Here is a 21,535-nt window from a genome sequence, read left to right as displayed (position 1 = left end):
GCGCGCGCCCCTCCTCCTCCTCTGCGCGAGACCGACAGCGCTGCGCGTTCACGCAACCTAGATGGGAGGTAAAAATACACAGCAAATACAGAAGAAAGACACCGCTGTTCTATCGTTGCATTATATATAAATATTAAAAATATGTTTTCAAAATATATGAAAAAATATTTGCTACAAATAAATGTATTTATAAATATTTTATGGCAATTTTAAACTATTTTACATTTTAAACATTCAAATTATTATACAGCAAAGGATACAGAAGACAGCTGTTCTATCGTTGCATTATACAAAAAAAGGTTTAAATATTATGTATTAACATAAAATATTTTCTACAAATGAATTTATTTACAAATATATTTTTGGATATTTTGTAAAATTTTAAAACATAAATAGATTAAAAGCATTTATTTATTTATTTTTGCCGTAGTTACTGATTTTTGATGATTATTGATGCACATTCTTAACATTTTTAAGACATGAAAACAGAAATAATCCGAATATAATGCCTTTATCCCATATTTACAAATATATTTTTGGCTGTTTTAAAATATTTTGTATATTGTAAACAATAAATAGATTTTTAAAAAGCATTTAAATATATATTTGGCCAGATTATTAGTTATATTATGCCTTTATGGTCACTTCTGGTCAAAATAAATCGATAAAAATGCCCGATTTATGCATATTTTTCCACTTCTGTGTGGATGTGACATTTCCACTAAACATGACTGACTCTGAACGTCAGATATACGTTTCAGTCACATACTTCGCCCTTGTTTTCAAATTTATCTCATAAATGCGATTTTGTAAAGTATATATTTTTTATTTCATAAAGTTGAGCAGCTACGTTGAACGTCACGTCACGTAATTAATATTCATGACGCACGACGTGCCATGTGCGTCGAGGAAAAGTGAAGAGAGAAGACCCAAACTAATCTCATTTGACAAAAATATTAGCTTTTGAGCCCTTACTATAAAGCTTTCAAAGTATGTAAATTCATACTTGTTATATTTGAAGCATGATTTAAACGAGAGTATAAAAGAAACCCTTCTAAACCGATTAAATGCCCACCAGCTGCTGCTCATTATAATACACCAGGATGGAGCTCTGCTGAGTTTCTCGGAGTGTGTGCTTCTGGAAACGCCTGTGCTTGTCTTATGTAAGGGTCAGGGAGGGAAAGTGCTGGAAAACAGTGCAGGGCACTGGTCAGAAAACAACTGCAGCTAAAACAGACTGGACTGGAGTGTTCCAGACTCAAATCAGCACATCCACAAACTACTGAGCCCAAAACAAGTCTCTCCACTGGATGTGAATGTCATGCATTCGATTATTTATCTGTGCATTTTTCTCAAGACCATCTTAAGCTTCTTCATTTTTTCTTAAAGAGACAGTTCACCAAAAAAAGTAAAAGCTGTCTTGGTTTATTCACCCTCAATATGTTTTAGCCAAATGTTTTGCTTGAAAGTTGTATTAAAAATGAATGGCGCTTGCCTTGATATTTTGCTAATGCAGTGACATAAGAAGAATAAATGCCTAATTTTTCACATTTAATAGTTTAGAGCAAAACTCATGTTTGTTACTGTGGCCAGCTGCAGGAGGTCATTATTGTCATGGAAAACCAATGACACCATTTCCTTTATTTAAACATTTAAAACCGGTTTAATATGCATTTCGTATTAATGCACCACGTTGATTGGTAAACACCTTCAGTTACACTAGTTATAATCACATTAACATTTTTTCTTGTTTTCCTCCTATTGTGTTCAAACTGCTTTAATTTGCTTATTTCTGGTTACTTTCATTTAGGGTGATGAATGTCCATTCAACATTTCGACACAGATGTGTTTTAGAAAGGCTGCACAAACTTTGGTTGCTACTTTGATGTTTGGTCATATTGAACCCTATTAGCTTCAATGCAATCGTCCAAAAACAACAACAGAGAACTTGTATTGTTACTTAATAATAAAATTGAACACTTGGACAATCAGATTTTTTGACTCTGAATCTCAAGTTGATCAAGAAAAATCTGCAAAAAGATCAGATTTGTTTGGTTGTTAGTTTTTCGATCTCAGTTAGTCTGCACTGAAAATTAGCACGAGATACCACACTTATAATTCACTTATAATTATTCTCAGAGCCGGACATGTTTTTAGCACTGACAATAAGGGTGAGAATCCCATTTTAGCCTCAAAAGGAACTATTTCTATTTATTTACACCGAATACAAATAGCGATAAATGCTTTTTACACTAAGTACAAATACTGCTGTAGTCATTTGCAAAGCAGTATGTGAATAGTTGCTACAAAAGTGTCATTACCCAATAAATAAATATTAGTATTTTTTGTCTGTGCAGTTAATTTTGAACATAACAGGTCAAACTGACCCTTTTTTTAAGCATTTTTTCATTCTTTTTCACTTTGAAGAATGTTGGTAACAAACAGCTGCTGGTAGCCATTGAATTCCATTCAAATATTTCTTCCATACTATGGAAGTCAATGGCTACCGTCAATTGTTTGGTTTATTTAACCTTTATTTAACCAGGCAAGTTAATTAAGAACAAGTTCTTATTTTCAATAACGCATCTGCCAGGAGAATTAATATCTCACGAGAAACATACAAACATTTATTACAATACTCTAAACACATAAAAGTAAAAGAATAGAATCTCAGTGAAAGCATTTAGAGGTCGGTCAGAGCACTTAGTAATTTTTTTAATGCACATACTCCGATATTTGTCTCTACTTTCAATAACTTTTGTAGCACATTCCAATCATTTGTGGTAGCAAAAAATATAATTAGATGAAGTTGCATTAAAATGAGGTTTTGAGCAATGAACATTCTCCTTTTGTGCTCAACAGAAGAAAGAAACTCACACAGGTTTGGAACAACTGAGCAAATAAATGATTACAGAATTTTTATTGTAGGGTTAGGGTTATTTTTTTGGCAAGTTGCATGGAAATCAATGGGCGTCATTGACTCACAACACAACTGGGCCATGATTTCAACACAAGGAGGCCTGTAAGAATGCACTAGAATGCATCAGAATGCATGGGAACCTTTATCTCACAGGTGGCTCGTGTGATTTCTGGCATCTCAATTCAAAGCCTGTGATATTTTGCAATCTTACACAGCCAATGAGCATTCGAGATTCGCTCGCTGACCGGCCCATGTGACACCCGGAACGTTCTGGCCTTGATTGACAGACACCTCTTGTGACTCCCTGCCCCAAAAAGGACAAAAGGGGTATATGGTAGTGGGCTCGCCTGGCCTCGTCTCGCACACACGGCCCGCCGGTCTTACTTTAGCTCTCTAACACCCCTCCTTACTCTAGTGGACATTCCTTCTGGAACTTTCTCAAAGGGAGTTTCGAGAAACTTTGCTCACAAGTATATAAAGGCTGAAGAAGGCCCGATGCTTGGCAGATAAAGCGAAACCAGCGACGAGAAGTCAACGCCAGAGAGCACAGCTCAACAAACTCAAAGCAGTGGAGTATTTCTCCATATATACGCCAGAAGACTTTTTGCATAGACGTTTTATACAGAAGACAATCATCAAGGTAAGAGGAATGAAATTCCACATATTACATTTGTGATTTGCACTGTTTTTAAAAACTTTTGAATTAAAAAAAAAAACTCATTTAATTTCAAAATGCTTTAAAAATATGTTAAAATTGTATCAGAACATAGAATCATTTGAATGGCATTAATATTTCTGAATCCTCACATTCAAAATTAAAGCCAAAAAATGTAAGCAAATTCAATGGCTTTCATTTAAATGCTAAGAGCACATGTCTGCAAGCATGCAGCTCTAGGAGAAGCCTAATGACAGCAGCTGTGGCTTTTCAGACGATTTCTTAAACCAGTGTATTTAAAAATGAGAATAGGTCATATTACATTAGTAAAACCCCCAAATATGGGGTATAAAGATACTTTAGGTGGCATTATTGCACCATTTGCCTTCTGCTTCTGAGACATGTGACACCCTTTAAACTCATGGTGACAGCTGCTGGACATGTGCTGTTGATTCAATGGGATCAGCTGTTGCTTTTTTATCATTCATTCAAAGTTGAAAGGCTTTTGGCCAAAGATACAAGTTATTTACATGTATTTTGAAAAACTGACAATATATAACCTTTATTTGTTTATTTTTTTCCACCTTTTTAGTTTAGAATAATCTGCCGTTTTAATTCATAGGAATTTTAGGATGTAGTGATGAAAGTAATAAAAGCATTGTACCACAGAACATTTATATTATGAAATATTTGTGACCTTGCAGATTATTCAACTGCAGTTATTCAAATATCAAGTTTATTCCAACATTTATGTTTAGTAAGAATAAATATATCTGTATTTTTAACAGGATTATTATAGTTAACTCAAATTAAAATTAAATCTATAAAATAAAATAACAAAGTAAAAAAAAAAAAAAAGTTACCTAATAATAACAAAATAAAATATGAGATTTTATTTCAGCTAGTTTTCCAAGGGAACATTTCTCATTTTCATTTAGTTTAACTTTAAATAAAAATCATGAATGAATAAATGCTATATAGACATATTTTAAAACAACAAAAACAAATCAAAACATTAAAAACACAACAAAATTGCTAAAACTTTAACTAAAATAAACATGACAGCACATGAAAAACATAAAAAATATAAAAATAATTGCTTTTTCAAAATATTAAAAACTATAATAGTTTCTCATTTATACTAAAATAACACTGATTTGACAAAGTGCCAAAGTTAATATATATTTTTCTTTAATTTAATTTTTTTAAATCGACTTTTTAGTTGAAACCTTTAGTTAGTAAAAATTAGCGATTTATAATGCAGAGATGAATGTAATGAGAGCATAAGTAGAATATTGTACCACATAACTATTTAAATAAAAATATTTTGTAGTATCAGAGGAATATAAAGGAAATTAAAAAAAAAAAAAAAAACAGGTGTCTTTCCAACATATATATTTAGTAAGAATTACTAAAGGACAGACAATGCTCAGAAATCTATTTAAATTAAATAAATTAAATGGAATATATTAATTCTTTAATATTCCAGAATCCTTATTTATAATCCTTATTATGTATCTTTCATGCAGATGCCCGAGAACGCCGCACAGCCCATAATGGAGGAAGAAGTCGAGACCTTTGCTTTCCAGGCTGAGATCGCTCAGCTGATGTCTCTGATCATCAACACCTTCTACTCCAACAAAGAGATCTTCCTCAGAGAGCTCATCTCCAACTCTTCAGATGTAAGTCAATCAGTACATGCTCCATTTATGCACCAGTATTTGTTCCAAAATACACAATAACACAATGCATAACTTCAAAACAGGCATTGGACAAGATCAGATACGAGAGCTTGACAGACCCAAGCAAACTCGACTCATGCAAGGACCTTAAGATTGAACTCACCCCCGATCTGAAAGAGCGCACACTCACAATCATCGACACCGGCATCGGCATGACCAAAGCAGATCTCATCAACAACCTGGGCACCATCGCCAAATCCGGCACGAAGGCCTTCATGGAGGCTCTGCAGGCCGGAGCGGACATTTCCATGATCGGTCAGTTTGGAGTGGGTTTCTATTCTGCCTACTTAGTGGCTGAGAAAGTCACGGTCATCACCAAACACATCGATGACGAGCAGTACATCTGGGAATCTGCAGCTGGTGGTTCCTTCACAGTGAAGCTAGATAACGGTATGAGCCCTTATAAGTGTTTTATTGGGGTTTTTTTGTCTAAAAGTACTGGAACTTGACATATGCATTTGCTATGGAATTGCAGGCCCATCCCTTGGACGTGGCACCAAAGTCATTCTCCACCTTAAAGAGGATCAATCCGAATATGTTGAGGAGAAGCGCATCAAAGAAGTTGTGAAGAAACACTCTCAGTTCATCGGTTACCCCATTACGCTCTTCGTAAGTGCTTGTACTTTGGTACCAGAACTGCAAACCTTGCTTACTCTCAGCTTGAACAAATAAAGCATCAGTCCTCATCTTGCAGGTTGAGAAACAGAGAGAGAAAGAAGTTGACCTTGAAGAAGGAGAAAAGGAGGAGGAGGTGGCGGCCGCCGATGAGAAAGACAAACCCAAGATTGAGGACTTGGGCGCTGATGAAGATGAAGACACCAAAGATGGCCAGAACAAGAGGAAGAAGAAGGTCAAGGAAAAGTACATTGATGCTCAGGAGCTCAACAAGACCAAGCCCCTTTGGACCCGTAACCCTGATGACATCACTAACGAGGAGTACGGCGAGTTCTACAAGAGTCTGAGCAACGACTGGGAGGATCACCTGGCCGTTAAGGTTGGTAGGAATATTGAGTCAAAAATGGATGGAGTTCTTATTGAGTAGACTAGATGATTAAGCCTCCAATTGTTTTGGTTTTAAACAACCAATCGTCTTGTATTTAAACCACCAGTTTTCTTTTTTGTTAAACTACGAATCATTCTGTTGTTAAACCACCAATATTCTTGCTTTTAAACCACCAATTTTTTTTGCTTTTAAACCACCAATTTTTTAGTTTTTAAACCACCGATCATCTTGTTTTTAAACCACCAAACATCTTGTTTTTAAACCACTGATAATCTTGTTTTTAAGCAACCAATCATCTTGTTGTTGCAGCACTTCTCAGTTGAAGGCCAATTGGAGTTCCGTGCTCTATTGTTTGTACCCAGAAGAGCCTCTTTTGACCTTTTCGAGAACAAGAAGAAGAGAAACAACATTAAGTTGTACGTGCGCAGGGTCTTTATCATGGACAACTGCGACGAGCTCATTCCAGAATATCTCAGTAAGTATCTCAGGAATTAATTTGCAAACAATTCCTAGAAATTATACATTTTATATCGATATGACCCGAGAGTTCAGATGTTAACAAGTTAAACTTTCCTCCCAGACTTCATCAAGGGTGTCGTGGACTCTGAGGATCTGCCGCTCAACATCTCCAGAGAGATGCTTCAGCAGAGCAAGATCCTGAAAGTCATCCGCAAGAACCTGGTCAAGAAGTGCATGGAGCTCTTCACCGAACTCTCCGAGGACAAAGACAACTACAAGAAGTGCTACGAGCAGTTCTCCAAGAACATCAAGGTGTGTGCTCTTTAGAGTAGTTATTGAAATCATAGATATCTTTGCAATATTTCCAAGCTAAAATGGCTTTTCCTGCTTGTAGCTGGGCATCCATGAAGACTCTCAGAACAGGAAGAAACTCTCAGAGCTGCTTCGCTATTACACATCGTCTTCTGGAGACGAGATGGTGTCCCTCAAGGACTATGTGTCTCGCATGAAGGACAGTCAGAAGCACATCTACTACATTACTGGTTAGTAGCTGGTTAATTCATTTTTTAAATGTTATTTTAACACACAGATCATTTTCTTACAAACCTTGCTCTTCTTCTCCAAAGGCGAGACCAAAGATCAGGTGGCCAACTCTGCTTTCGTGGAGCGCCTGCGTAAAGCTGGTCTGGAGGTGATCTACATGATCGAGCCCATCGATGAATACTGCGTGCAGCAGCTGAAGGAATACGATGGCAAAAACCTGCTATCAGTGACCAAAGAGGGTCTGGAGCTGCCTGAGGACGAGGAGGAGAAGAAGAAGCAGGAAGAGCTGAAGAACAAATATGAGAACTTATGCAAGATCATGAAAGACATTCTGGACAAAAAGATTGAGAAGGTATGAGCCGTAAGCATACTAGACTTTGATTTTGAAGTGAATACTCTTCAGAGTCATTAAATGATAGTGTATCCAAACAGGTCACCGTCTCAAACCGTCTGGTGGCTTCGCCTTGCTGCATCGTCACAAGCACATACGGATGGACGGCCAACATGGAGAGGATCATGAAGTCTCAGGCCTTGAGGGACAACTCCACCATGGGCTACATGACCGCTAAAAAGCACCTAGAAATCAACCCCGTCCATCCCATCGTCGAGACCCTCAGAGAGAAAGCAGAAGCTGACAAGAACGACAAGGCAGTGAAAGACTTGGTGATCCTTCTGTTCGAAACCGCCCTGCTCTCCTCTGGATTCACCCTGGAAGACCCACAAACACATGCTAACCGCATCTACAGGATGATCAAACTTGGTCTTGGTAAGTTGCATGACTACAACAATTATATATTTAAACACACTAACCTAGAGTATATCACCATTATTAACAGTAGCCCCTCACTGCAGAACAAAGATCCAGGGGGCGGGGTTGGATCCACATTTAGGGGGTGGAGACGGGTAGGTTTAGGGGTGGAGATTGGTAGGTTTAGGGGGTGGAGATTGGTAGGTTTATGGGGTGGAGATTGGTAGGTTTAGGGGGTGGAGACGGGTAGGTTTAGGGGTGGAGATTGGTAGGTTTAGGGGGTGGAGATTGGTAGGTTTAGGGGGTGGAGATTGGTAGGTTTATGGGGTGGAGATTGGTAGGTTTAGGGGTGGAGATTGGTAGGTTTAGGGGTGGAGATGGGTGGGTTTAGGGATCAGGGGTTGGAGACAGGTAGGTTTAGGTGTATGTAAGGTGGGAGGAGTTGGGTCTAGATCCAACCCTGCCCCCTGGATCTTGTGTTCTGCAGTGAGGACCATCTCGTTATTAATGCATTATTAATGGTAATGCCCATCAAAACAATCAGTCCACCACTACACTCTTAATAATTGAAGTTCATTATCGCCATCTAGAACTTTTAACATCAATGGAACCTTTCCAATGAATAGTGGAGTGAAAAAAGTTTCTTTGGATCATTAAAATGTTCTTAAAATGGATCTTTTAAGAATTATCCACTAAAACATGTTGGTCCACCACGACAGTGACGACACTCTTAAAAATAAAGGGTCATTATTGGCTTTGATAGTTCCATGAAGAACCTTTAACATCACCTTTCCATTGCACTAAAGGTTTTTAGTAATGGAAAAAGGTTATTTAGATTATTAAAATGTTTTTGACACCAATAAAAATGGTTCTTTTAAGAATCATCTACTAATACATATTGGTCCACCATTAGACTCTTAAAATTAAAGGGTCATTATTGGCTTTGATGGTTCCATGAAGAACCTGTAACATCCATGGGACCTTTCTAATGCACAAAAGATTATTTATAGTGGAAAAAGTTTCTTTAGATCATTAATAAAACTAATAAAAACACTAATGAACACTTTACACTATTACTTTTAAGAATTGCCCAATGAAAGGTTCTATGGGAACCCAAAAATGTTTTTTCAATGCCTTTATTTTTAAGGGTGTAGTCATGAATGAAATTTCATTGAAAAGATGTGTTAATTATATTTAATCTCTTCTCTCTCAGGCATTGATGAGGATGACTCTGCTGTAGAAGACATTACTCAACCCGCTGAAGAAGATATGCCAGTTCTAGAAGGAGACGATGATAGTTCTAGAATGGAGGAAGTCGACTAAAGAGTTTTAGTGTAAATAGCACTAAATTGTTAATGTATTTAATATATTGTTTTTGTAAAAAACAATCTCCACACCCCAAAGTGAACGTTAACAAGCCAATTTAATTTTTAGCAATATTTTTTGTGTAGTTACTGTACCAGAAAATTGAATTTTCTGAGCTTTTCTAATATAAGCTGCTGTTTTTTTTTTTTTTTTTTGTAAACCTGATTTGAAAGTTTTTAATAAATGACTAATGATAAATATGATCTGGAGTCAGTCTTTATTACTTTTGATTTCCCGAACAATCTAGAAAGTTCATCTCCCTCAGTCTCGGCCCCGCCCCCTTTAACGGTTTAAACGGAGGTAGCGGATGATTGACAGCCACGCCCCGCCCCCTGCGCCCATAGGAAAGCATTAAGAAGATTCGAGAGATTTCTGGAGCGTCCGCGTTCTCGAGCTCTCCCGTCAGGACGTATAAAAGCGCGCCTCTGGCGTAACGCGCGCGACAGCTGAGAAGAAGACTCTCACAGACTTAAAGAAGACTCGCTTAATCTAATTCACTCTTATAAACCATTCAAGGTAAGAATATAGAGTCGGAATAACATTACAATTCATTATTATTCAACTTATGTGCCATTTCACGCAGATGCTGTGAGGATATTCGAAGTTTATCCGCGCGTCAACGCTCTTTTAACGGTTGTGATGCTACTGCGATTTTTAACTTGATTCTTAACAAATATGAAGTGTTTTACATCATTAAGTTGCTGCTAGTATATTTAAATCGGCGTATTTGTGAAATCAGTGCGTTAAGCGCTAACTTACCATCTGATCAGTTTTACCTCAGAGAGATCAAACGAGGCTTTTGCGAGATTGACGATCAATAAAGTGCTTATGAGCTCATTATTACACATGCATGCTTATATTAATGAGTGCATTTTAAAAATGGGATTTTTATACGTCATATTGAGTTATGCATAAAGTTTAACAGAGTGCATTGTTGTTATTAATGACTGAATTAGTTGTGTTATATCAGATCTGAAGTGATGAGCTGCATGTTAATGCATGTTGTAGAGAGTTTGGTAGGTTCTGGAAGCTCATAATAACAGGTTTGGACCGACAGGAGGCGCTAGAGTCCGTACAGGTTGTTCCAATCCCTTCAGCTTTGTATATATTAATAGCATTAATGCAGAACCGTTTGTAATTGAATTAAACCATGCTTTGAGTCCTTAATTGGTTTAGGAGGGTTATACAGTAATTAATCAGCCAAATGCATGTTGAATCATGTATAATAACTCAAATATGTGCTCTGATGTAACAGCATACTCGTCAAATATTGTATATGTTATATATATATATATTGTTTGTCATGCACAGATGCCGGAGGCACATGACCAGCAGATGGAGGAGGAAGCAGAGACCTTTGCCTTCCAGGCTGAGATCGCTCAGCTGATGTCTCTGATCATCAACACCTTCTACTCCAACAAAGAGATCTTCCTCAGAGAGCTCATCTCCAACTCTTCAGATGTACGTAACTAATACATGATTGAGTAATAGTACAGTAATAACAATGGCAACTTTCTGTGTGCATACTAGCATTGTCGACAACACCATGAAACAACTTTATTAAGTAAACGCTGCTTCAGGGAAGTGTTTGCATATTTATATTTCAAAGCTACATTGTGATTATTACTGTTACTGGCTGTGTAGTCAGTAATAAATTAACAAAAAATAAGCATGTTACAAGCAATACAACAAGTGCATTTATCCTTCAGGTATTGTTTATTAAGTAAACATTGCTTGAGTAAATTTAAGCAATTTTACATACTGAAACAATATTTAGGCTTGATGCCATTTTTAAATTGATTGTTATTTTTATTAGTGATTACATTACTCCACAAGCAATTTAATAGAAGGTGTTTTTAAAAATACTAATATCAATTAATATTTATAAATCATATGTTTTAAAAAAAATGGCATGTAAGTTTCAAGTATTTTTCAATTAAATATTACTTCAGAGAAAGTGTGCACATAAAAATAATTCAAGGCTATGTGTCATTTTATAAAGTGATTATTACAATTATTCGGTCATAAAATAAACAGAAAAAAACAGAGCAATATAACAGTTTTTTAAACTACTGATACAAATTAATAGTTACAATTAAATCAAAGTTAAAAAAAAAGGCATGTTAATTCAGTAATGACATGCAAACAGCAAAAAAAAGATGCAGAGTACAAAAAATCACAATGCTTTTCAAACTATTAATGCAAATGAATAATTAAAATGAAAATATGTCTTTTAAAAATAGCATGTAGCCTTCAAGTAGTTTTTCATTAAAACAGGGGGTCAGTAAATCAGTAAATCATGTAAACAGTCAGTAATACAATAAAAAATATGCACTTATTAAACTTATTAAAACCAGTCATAAGGGTAAATTTTTTGAAATTGAGATGTATACATCATCTGACAGCTGAATAAATAATATTTCCATTGATGTATGGTTTGTTATGACAGGACAATATTTGTCTGAGATACAACTATTAGAAAATCTGGAATCTGAGGGAGCAAAAAAATCTAAATATTGAGAAAATCTCCTTTAAAGTTGTTCAAATGAAGTTCTTAGCAATGCATATTACTAATCAAAAATGAAGTTTTGATATATTTACTGTAGGAAATGTACAAAATATCTTCATGGAACATGATCTTTATATCAATGATTTTTGTCATAAAAGAAAAATGTATAATTTTGATCCATATAATGTATTGTTGGCTATTGCTACAAATATACCTGTGTTACTCATGACTGCTTTTGTGCTGCAGGGTCAGATATGATCTAATGGACCCGTAAAACTAAATGAAATATTCTTACTTTCCATCAGGCTTTGGACAAAATCCGCTATGAGAGTCTCACAGACCCGAGCAAGCTGGACTCAGGAAAAGACCTCAAAATCGAAATCATTCCCAACATACAAGAGCGCACACTCACAATCATCGACACCGGCATCGGCATGACCAAAGCAGACCTCATCAACAACCTGGGCACCATCGCCAAATCCGGCACGAAGGCCTTCATGGAGGCTCTGCAGGCCGGAGCGGACATTTCCATGATCGGTCAGTTTGGAGTGGGTTTCTATTCTGCCTACTTAGTGGCTGAGAAAGTCACGGTCATCACCAAACACATCGATGACGAGCAGTACGCATGGGAGTCGTCGGCAGGAGGATCGTTCACCGTTAAAGTGGACAACTGTGAGTGTTGTTTGATTTAGTGAATGAATCGCAGGGCTCCAAACGGCATTTACGACCAAAAATATTCATTTGCGAGGGAAGTTTTTGCTGAGGTCGCCACTGATATATTGACAAAAAATATCTCTATACGTTCTGGGCTTTTATTGATATCGATAATTAGACATAATTAGATATTTTGCTGAGTGTGTTATTGTATCTTAAGGAATGCCGCAGACAGCCGACTCCTAAAGTTTTTGATATTCTTCATATTCTGTGTGCTGGTCAGTTCACACTGATAGAAATTAATATTTTCCAATACGTTTAAACTGATTTTTACATTTTATGGGCATTTTTATCTTTATAACTAGCCATTTGTTTTCTAAAAGTGTCCGTTATCTTTTGAGTCAAATTCTTTAATCAGTGAATTAGAATAATAAGACATATGGGCTGCATCTGAAGTGGCATTTAGATGTGTTTACTCACTGTTTAATGCAAGACATGAATGCATTTAACCTGCAATAATAAATACATAAACATTGTTTTGATATATTAAACACAAAACTTTGAATACCGATATTTTAAATGATTTAAAACATGATAAAAATCTATAAAAAGAAGTCGAAATGTGAAATTAAAACCGCCAGTAGGTGGCAGTAAATCACAGTTCATAAGTGAGTCATTGCGTTTGAACCGAATCATTTAAATGGTCGATTCATTCAGGAACGAAGCACCGTCATGTTGCTCAAGAGACGTAAAACAGTGCTGTGGCTTGGAGTTATTTTGTTGGCGAAATAGCGTAAAAACAGGTGTCTAAAATGTAAGTCTCTTAATTAACTTCTTGCTTATTGAACTGTAGTAATATCACATTTGTAGTTTTGGAGAAAAACGGCACGGTGAAATTGATTAAGTAAAAGTGCAGAAAAGCAGCGTCTGTTTCGTGCACAACTTGAACAAACTTCAACCTGTAAAGCTGTCAGATGTGTGGATATTGGCAATTCTCGTTTATAATCGTTACTAATATGGCTGCTTATTAAGATTTTAGTCTGTATGCTGTGATAATGCGCGAACTTTGTTATTTGAAGCGCACTTGCCGTCCAGTAATCGCAAAAAACTTTGTTCTTTGTTACTTTATAATAAACAAAGTATCAGCTTTATAATTATGCGACTTTCATAACGAAATTCAAACAATGAATACGGTTTTGGCGCTCTTTAATGCGGCAGGAGCGATCGCTTTATCGCCTCAGTTCAAGCGGCAAGTGAACCATTATATCTTTCTCTTTATTACTGAAACGTTGAATGAACATGAATTAACATCTAAAGGTAGGCTATTTTATAAAAGTTCCTACAGTACAGCTTACTGAAATGTCTCATGTAAAAGCTCATTTGGTGTTTCAAACTGCGGAGAACGTGTAAAGCTTGTAAACATTGCAACTTAATAATACCTCAGAATAACCACTCAGTGTCCATAAACTCATCAGTCAGCTAGAAAAATAACTATAAAGAGGGGCATTTTGCTATATTTATGCGCGGTTGCATATTAATATTTTGACTTAACCTGTTGTCTGCATGATTCAACTCCTATAGAATTGCATTTTACTAATGAAGAAAAACACTGAATGTGTGAAAGACATTTATAGCATGCATTGAGGAGGAGCCCAGACTACTCTCAGTGGCCAAAGTGATGCTTATGGTCCATGACACTGGCACAGATTCTGTGTAATAAACAATTCTTTGTGACTCTATATAGTTCTCAAGTTGGAAAAGACATTTAGTTCCCACTTTAAGTGAACTTTGGTTCCCAGGTCATCTACAAGATAGATTAAAATGCTGATAAAGACAAGAAAGGATGACATAAACACCTGACAGTATGATTAAAATGTAAATAATAATAAAAAAATAAATAAAGCACGTTCATTCTGTGGCACCTAAAAAAAAATTTTTTTTTTCTTAATCTTACTTGATTTTGGTCAGGAGCCCTGAATTGTCAGACTGTCGTTGAAATGCTGAATGCGAGCTGTAACTGAGGTTTAATGGAGATGTTGCTCTTTGTCCAGCCGAGCCGATCGGTCGTGGCACAAAAGTGATTCTGCATTTGAAGGACGATCAGACGGAGTACATCGAAGAGCGACGAATCAAAGAGATCGTCAAGAAGCACTCGCAGTTCATCGGCTACCCCATCACACTCTTTGTAAGTCACTTTTGGGTCATTCCCCAGCATTTGTGTCAGCCAAACCCCTTTGACTTGGGATCAAGTTAATATTTTAATAATTTAGCAGCACATTCGCATGTTTGCGCTTCTCTGATGTTGATTAATAATATGCAGCTAAACAAATTTTTTATATATATATAACATTAATTAAATGTTTTTTTTTATTATTATTATTTTTTTACAAATATATAAAATGTAAAAAAAATATTAAATGTGTATAGTTTAAAAAAGTGAATAAATGACAGCTAAATTAACTTTAAGGGTAGTATTTCACTAATTTGCATGTTTATAGCTGTAGGCATTTTTTAAAAATCATATAAAAAATTTAAATTATATATTTAAGTAATTTTAATTAATATCAGTTCAATTAAAAATTAAAGTTAATATTTCAATTAACTACTTTTTTATGTAAAATGAGACATTTGTTCACTACTAGAATGTTTGAAGTCCTTTGCAGATATGCTTAAATTACTGTACATGGAGCTTTTTCTTGATGATCAAATTTTGTTGGTTTCAGGTCGAGAAGGAGCGCGACAAGGAGGTGAGCGATGACGAGGCGGAGGAGGAGGAGAAGGAAAAGGAGAAAGAGGAGGAGGAGGGCGAGAAGGATGAGGACAAGCCCGAGATCGAAGACGTGGGCTCAGACGACGAGGACCACGATGACAAGAGCTCCGACAAGAAGAAGAAGAAGAAGAAGATCAAGGAGAAGTACATCGACCAGGAGGAGCTCAACAAGACCAAGCCCCTGTGGACCCGTAACCCCGATGATATCACTAACGAGGAGTACGGCGAGTTCTACAAGAGTCTGACTAACGACTGGGAGGATCACCTGGCCGTCAAGGTGACTTGAGATCTGTGCAGAAACAGTTAATGAATGAACTCATTCAAACATCCTAACAAAAACTATAGTATATCAAAGATATTAAAATAACACTTGTCTATTTAATGGAAAATATTTTACACTCACACACACACACACACACACACACACACACACACTCACACACACACACACATGTTTGTTTTTGTGAAACACTCACAGGAAACTGTGCATTTTGAACTTTCCCCCAAAAAACGCACTCTTTATGATTTATAAGCGTTTTGAAAAGTGGGGACATGGGTCAGTGTCCTCATAAATCACCTTCTTCTTGTAATACCTGTGTCATACCTGTGTCATTATACAAATTTATATTTGTCCTCATTTGTCACAAAAACACACACACACACACACACCTACACACAGATAAACACACACTCACTTACACACACAGACACACACACATATATATATTTATTTTGTTTATGTCTATATATATTTAATGTCATATGTATTTTGTACATATGTATATTATTTATATTTTACTTAAATAATATATTTTTTATAAAATAAAAACACTTGAATTTAATTTGTAGTTAGTTGCCAAGGCAAAAATTCCCATTTTTGTTTAGTTTAATTTGAAGTACTAAAATGACTAAAAATAAATAAACTAAAACATCAGACATCAGTTTATTAATAATCATCAATAAACTATATAGACGTAGACAAAAGTAATAAAACTGACAAAAACAACAAGAAAATTACTTGTTAAAACATCAAATTAATTTTAAATATTAACAAAAAACTGAAAATAATACTCCTATAATATTTTATGAATGTGTGTATGTGTGTTTTTATATTTGTGTGTGTGCATGTATTTGCATTTATTAAGCACATGTATATTTGTATCTATATATTTAATGTTTATATATATATATTTTTTTTTTATTTCAAACATGCTGCATTTTTATTTCCTAAATAACTGACACCATGCAACACAAGGAGGTCATGTGACAATGTAACATGCTAATGATCAAAATGTTTACCATTGCATTGTTTATCATATTTTAAGAAATACTAAGCATCTGACATGCGCTCAATGTCTGTGTTTATTTCCTCGCAGCACTTTTCTGTGGAGGGTCAGCTGGAGTTCCGCGCGCTGATCTTTGTGCCTCGTAGAGCTCCATTCGATCTCTTCGAGAACAAGAAGAAGAAGAATAACATCAAGCTGTACGTGCGCAGGGTGTTCATCATGGACAACTGTGACGAGCTCATCCCAGAATATCTCAGTGAGTCTCTGAATCCAACACAATCGCATCCAGAATAATGCAAACGCCTGCCAGATTTCCCACTAACCTCAAGCCTCAGAGCTGTTTGTCTTGCTCTGTCTTTAATATGATCCATCTTTTCCTCCCAGACTTCATTAAGGGTGTCGTGGACTCTGAGGATCTGCCGCTCAACATCTCCAGAGAGATGCTTCAGCAGAGCAAGATCCTGAAAGTCATCCGCAAGAACCTGGTCAAGAAGTGCATGGAGCTCTTCACCGAACTCTCCGAGGACAAAGACAACTACAAGAAGTGCTACGAGCAGTTCTCCAAGAACATCAAGGTGTGTGCTCTTTAGAGTAGTTATTGAAATCATAGATATCTTTGCAATATTTCCAAGCTAAAATGGCTTTTCCTGCTTGTAGCTGGGCATCCATGAAGACTCTCAGAACAGGAAGAAACTCTCAGAGCTGCTTCGCTATTACACATCGGCTTCTGGAGACGAGATGGTGTCCCTCAAGGACTATGTGACTCGCATGAAGGACAGTCAGAAGCACATCTACTACATCACCGGTGCGGATGCGTTGACCTCTCGATGCACTGGAAATCACTGTATTAATGACTTTAACTAACGTTTGCTTGCTTCTTCTGCAGGTGAGACCAAAGATCAGGTGGCCAACTCTGCTTTCGTGGAGCGCCTGCGTAAAGCCGGTCTGGAGGTGATCTACATGATCGAGCCCATCGATGAATACTGCGTGCAGCAGCTGAAGGAGTTCGAGGGCAAGAACCTGGTGTCAGTGACCAAAGAGGGTCTGGAGCTGCCTGAGGACGAGGAGGAGAAGAAGAAACAGGAGGAGAAGAAGGCCAAGTTTGAGAACCTGTGCAAGATCATGAAAGACATCCTGGAGAAGAAAGTCGAGAAGGTAAAGCTAAACCAGGGGTTTTCAGTCCTTTAGATGCCACAGACACCCAAATATGAACCACCATCCTAAAATGCGGAGTTTCATGTATAAAAACCCAACCTACACTGTGAAAATTCATATTATAAATATGTAAAATAATATATATTATTAGTTTATATTACATTTCCATTCAATACATTTACTTTTTTCTTCTCCTTATAGTACTGTACTGTTAGCATTATTATATATATTATTTTATTTTAACTAATTTAAAATAATTTTATTTAAATCATTTTTAATTATTAATTTGTCTTATCTATTTAGCTTTCTTATTTTCTATTTAAGTTTTTTTTATTTTTAGGCTGTATATTCTCATGTATAAAGAGTCAATTTATACTGTGAAAAATAATATAAATATGTAAAATATTATGTGGAAAATGTTTAGTTCTATTACATTTGCTTTTTTCCTCTCACTGTAGTACCGCACTGTTAGCTGAATTATTGACCTATTTTATTTATTTAACTGATTTCTTTGTATCTAATTTATATTTAAATCAAATTTATTTATTTAGTTAAATCTCACATTTTGTTAATTATGTATTTTGTAATTTTTTTGCACTGCGTTCCTAAAATTGTATAAGTTGCTATGTATAATGTATAAAGACCTAATCTAATTTTTCTGTGAAAAATGTATATTATAAAGATGATTTTCTCAATATTTAGATTTTTTTGCTCCCTCAGATTCCAGATTTTCAAATAGTTGTATCTCAGCCACATATTGTCCTATCATAACAAACCATACATCAATGGAAAGATTATTATTCAGCTCTCAGATGATGCATACATCTCAATTTCAAAAAATGGACCCTTATGACTGGTTTTGTGCTCCAGGGTCACATATTTAGTTTAAATTGACGCACTATAGTATTACACTGTTAGCTGTACAGTACTGTTTTTCACCTTTTCTATTTATTGTAATCTCAATTATATTTATTCAATCTAATTTGAAAGTATTCATTTTAATCAAATTTATCTAGTCTTTTTTTGTATTTAAATTATTTACACCGGTATATATTTTCATGTATTAAAAACCAATTTATAGTGTGAGAAATGATATGTAAAATATTATTCAGAAAGTAAAAAATGTTTAATTAGTTGAATCTTTTACACTGATTTTCTCGTTTGAAAACCCCTGAATGCATTGCAGTGGTGCATCTACACATTGCATTTGATTGCTAACCGCTCTGTTTATTTCTGCGTCAGGTCACCGTCTCGAACCGTCTGGTCTCTTCACCCTGCTGCATCGTCACAAGCACATACGGCTGGACGGCCAACATGGAGAGGATCATGAAGGCCCAGGCCTTGAGGGACAACTCCACCATGGGCTACATGGCGGCCAAGAAGCACCTGGAGGTCAACCCGGACCATCCCATCATCGAGACGCTCCGCCAGAAAGCAGAAGCCGACAAGAACGACAAATCGGTGAAGGATCTGGTGATCCTGCTGTTCGAGACGGCGCTGCTTTCCTCGGGCTTCACGCTGGACGACCCACAGACGCACTCCAACCGCATCTACAGGATGATCAAACTCGGATTAGGTGGGTCAAACACTCAATATCAGGGATGGAACGGTATTATCAATGTCTCGATATCATCGTAGTCACATGACGATATCAAACGACAGTCTTCCAGGCAAAAAAGTGTAGTTTTTAAAATATATTTAAACATCTTATTCTAACATAAAAGGTCTGTAAAGTTGTGTTTTGGGCACAGTATCTGTCAAACCGAAAGCACAATATGCTTAATCCCTTCATCGAGTCTTGAGTGTTTTAAAGCGAAGAGCACTCTTGGTTCAGACGATCAGCTGGTGATCCGGTGTTCTCCGCGTCTCAGAACGACTCCGTTCACACTGAATGAATGCAGTTAACTCCTTTATTACACTGCTGTGAGTTTAGCACGCGTTTGGGAACACAACAGCCACCAGTTCTGCTTTATTTTCATGACAGATGATCAGTGTTTCACTAGATACATAGTGAGACGCGTTTTTGTTTTGTGAGCATGTTTTCACTGAAGCTGGAGATCCCTTCAAAATAAAAGCTTAGACAGCTAGTGGTTTAAATGCAGTCCAAATTCAAAATATAAATATACCTAGAAATTAGGAAAGAAGTATTGTAATTTCGCTACTGTAGTGTAAACAAAAATAATATACCTATGAAATATTAATTTTTTACAGTGCAGTTGTTTTACAAAATGTGGCTATTGCTGTTATAGGAATAGCAATAATATAAAATTGTTGTTAGTTTGTCTTCCTAAAACAGCAGTGTGAATGTAATTTAGACTGAGACAGTATTTCACAAATAAAGAGGGTTGGGTCTCCTTTAAAGATCATCTACAAGTCAATTCACTGATGTTTTCTTAGTTAAGGGTCGAAGCTCTTAATTTTGAACGCTCAAAGTGCACTAGATGGAATAATTTAACTTTAAAATGTACAAAATTGTTCTAATTCTTAATTTTTATTTTTTTAATATTGCAATAAATATACAGTATTGTGGACTTCAAGTCGCGATATTATGGTATCGTGAGATTTTGTTATGGTTCCATCCCTACTCAATATGCATGAGATTGCAATGGGAAAACAAGCATTTAATGTGTTTTTCTGCCCGTTTCAGGCATCGACGAGGACGATCTGTCCACAGAAGAGCCCAGCTCGGCTCCCATCGAGGACATGCCTCCGCTGGAGGGAGAGGAAGACACGTCTCGCATGGAGGAGGTCGACTGAGAGCGGACACTGACCCAATCATGTTTGTAGCTCTGTAAAAAGATTATTGATTATTCTTGACCACATCGCAGTTCCTGTTCATTCCAGTTTGGTTGGTAAAGCTTTCGGAAACCTCGTCATCCCACATTCCCTTTTTTGTATTAATTTATTTTTTGAGTTGTATATGCATTTTGTTTTGTATTTATTGATTAACGTTGCAATTTTGATTTTGAGTGTTTAAGGGACACTGATACTGTATTATTGACAACGGGATCCTGAAATAAAGCTTACCATATCAGATCATGTGATGCCTGTGTCTTCATGACGCTCAGACAAAACACTCCTCCTGCTGCCAGCGGTTTAGAAAGACAAGTGTGCATCTGAATCCGTTGTGGACATCTTGGTTTATGAGTTTGGATGCAATGTTTTAAAGATTGTCCAGGTTTCATAAAACAAGTTTACCAAATAAGCCAGGCTTATTTCAGTTAGTCTGACTTATTTTGAACCAGGGTCACATTTGTTTAAAACTTGTGAATTGTAACTTAAAAAAAGGTTTAAAAAAACGTTCTATTATAAATTGCTACTAAAAACCCCAAACAAAAACATGTATAAAAACATAAAAATGTCCTTGTTGTAAATTGCTACCAAAAAACAATCATATTTTATAATGTTTAAAAACAAAAATGTTTCAAACCTCGCAAAGGTATTGGAAATTGTAACAATAAATAAACAAAAAAACAATAATGTTTACAATCGTACTTTATTATAAATTGTTACTAAAGAGAAAACAAAAGCAAAATGTTTAAATAATATACGTTTAAAAATTGTAAATGTTACTAAAGATGCATAAGAATAAAATACACATACATAAAATGTGTTTAAGCTAATATTATGTGGAGATACAGAGAGAGTCCAGCAGATGACAGCAAAACAATACAAAATACATACATTTCAAAGGCTTGAGAGATCACGAGGCTAAATAATAATATA

The 21,535-nt window shown here is 36.0% G+C and overlaps 1 protein-coding gene across 4 annotated transcripts; it reads left to right on the top strand.

The window, feature by feature from the left end:
• Nucleotides 1–3,362: 3,362 nt before the first annotated feature.
• LOC306844063 (heat shock protein HSP 90-alpha 1) lies at nucleotides 3,363–21,262 on the top strand (the record flags this gene model as incomplete). 4 transcript variants are annotated; one of them, XM_079375915.1, is made up of 11 exons in its annotated part: nucleotides 3,363–3,560; nucleotides 5,105–5,257; nucleotides 5,341–5,707; nucleotides 5,793–5,926; nucleotides 6,012–6,311; nucleotides 6,630–6,795; nucleotides 6,901–7,091; nucleotides 7,174–7,321; nucleotides 7,406–7,674; nucleotides 7,755–8,088; nucleotides 9,284–9,637. In XM_079375915.1, the coding sequence occupies 10 exons, from the start codon at nucleotides 5,105–5,107 to the stop codon at nucleotides 9,391–9,393; spliced, it is 2,172 nt and encodes a 723-aa protein (XP_079232041.1). In that variant the 3' UTR covers nucleotides 9,394–9,637. The 4 variants fall into 4 exon arrangements, with proteins under 4 accessions (XP_079232041.1, XP_079232042.1, XP_079232040.1 ...); XM_079375913.1 differs by lacking the exons at nucleotides 3,363–3,560; nucleotides 5,105–5,257; nucleotides 5,341–5,707; ... (6 more) ...; nucleotides 7,755–8,088; nucleotides 9,284–9,637 and adding exons at nucleotides 9,801–9,951; nucleotides 10,747–10,896; nucleotides 12,250–12,616; ... (6 more) ...; nucleotides 19,052–19,385; nucleotides 20,457–21,262; XM_079375916.1 differs by lacking the exons at nucleotides 3,363–3,560; nucleotides 9,284–9,637 and adding an exon at nucleotides 20,457–20,833 and having other exon boundaries at nucleotides 5,099–5,257.
• Nucleotides 21,263–21,535: the final 273 nt, after the last annotated feature.

This window comes from Barbus barbus (genome assembly GCF_936440315.1).
Source record: "Barbus barbus genome assembly, chromosome: 24".
In the NCBI taxonomy this organism is placed as follows: domain Eukaryota; kingdom Metazoa; phylum Chordata; class Actinopteri; order Cypriniformes; family Cyprinidae; genus Barbus; species Barbus barbus.
This window is presented reverse-complemented; position numbering and strand designations above follow the sequence as displayed.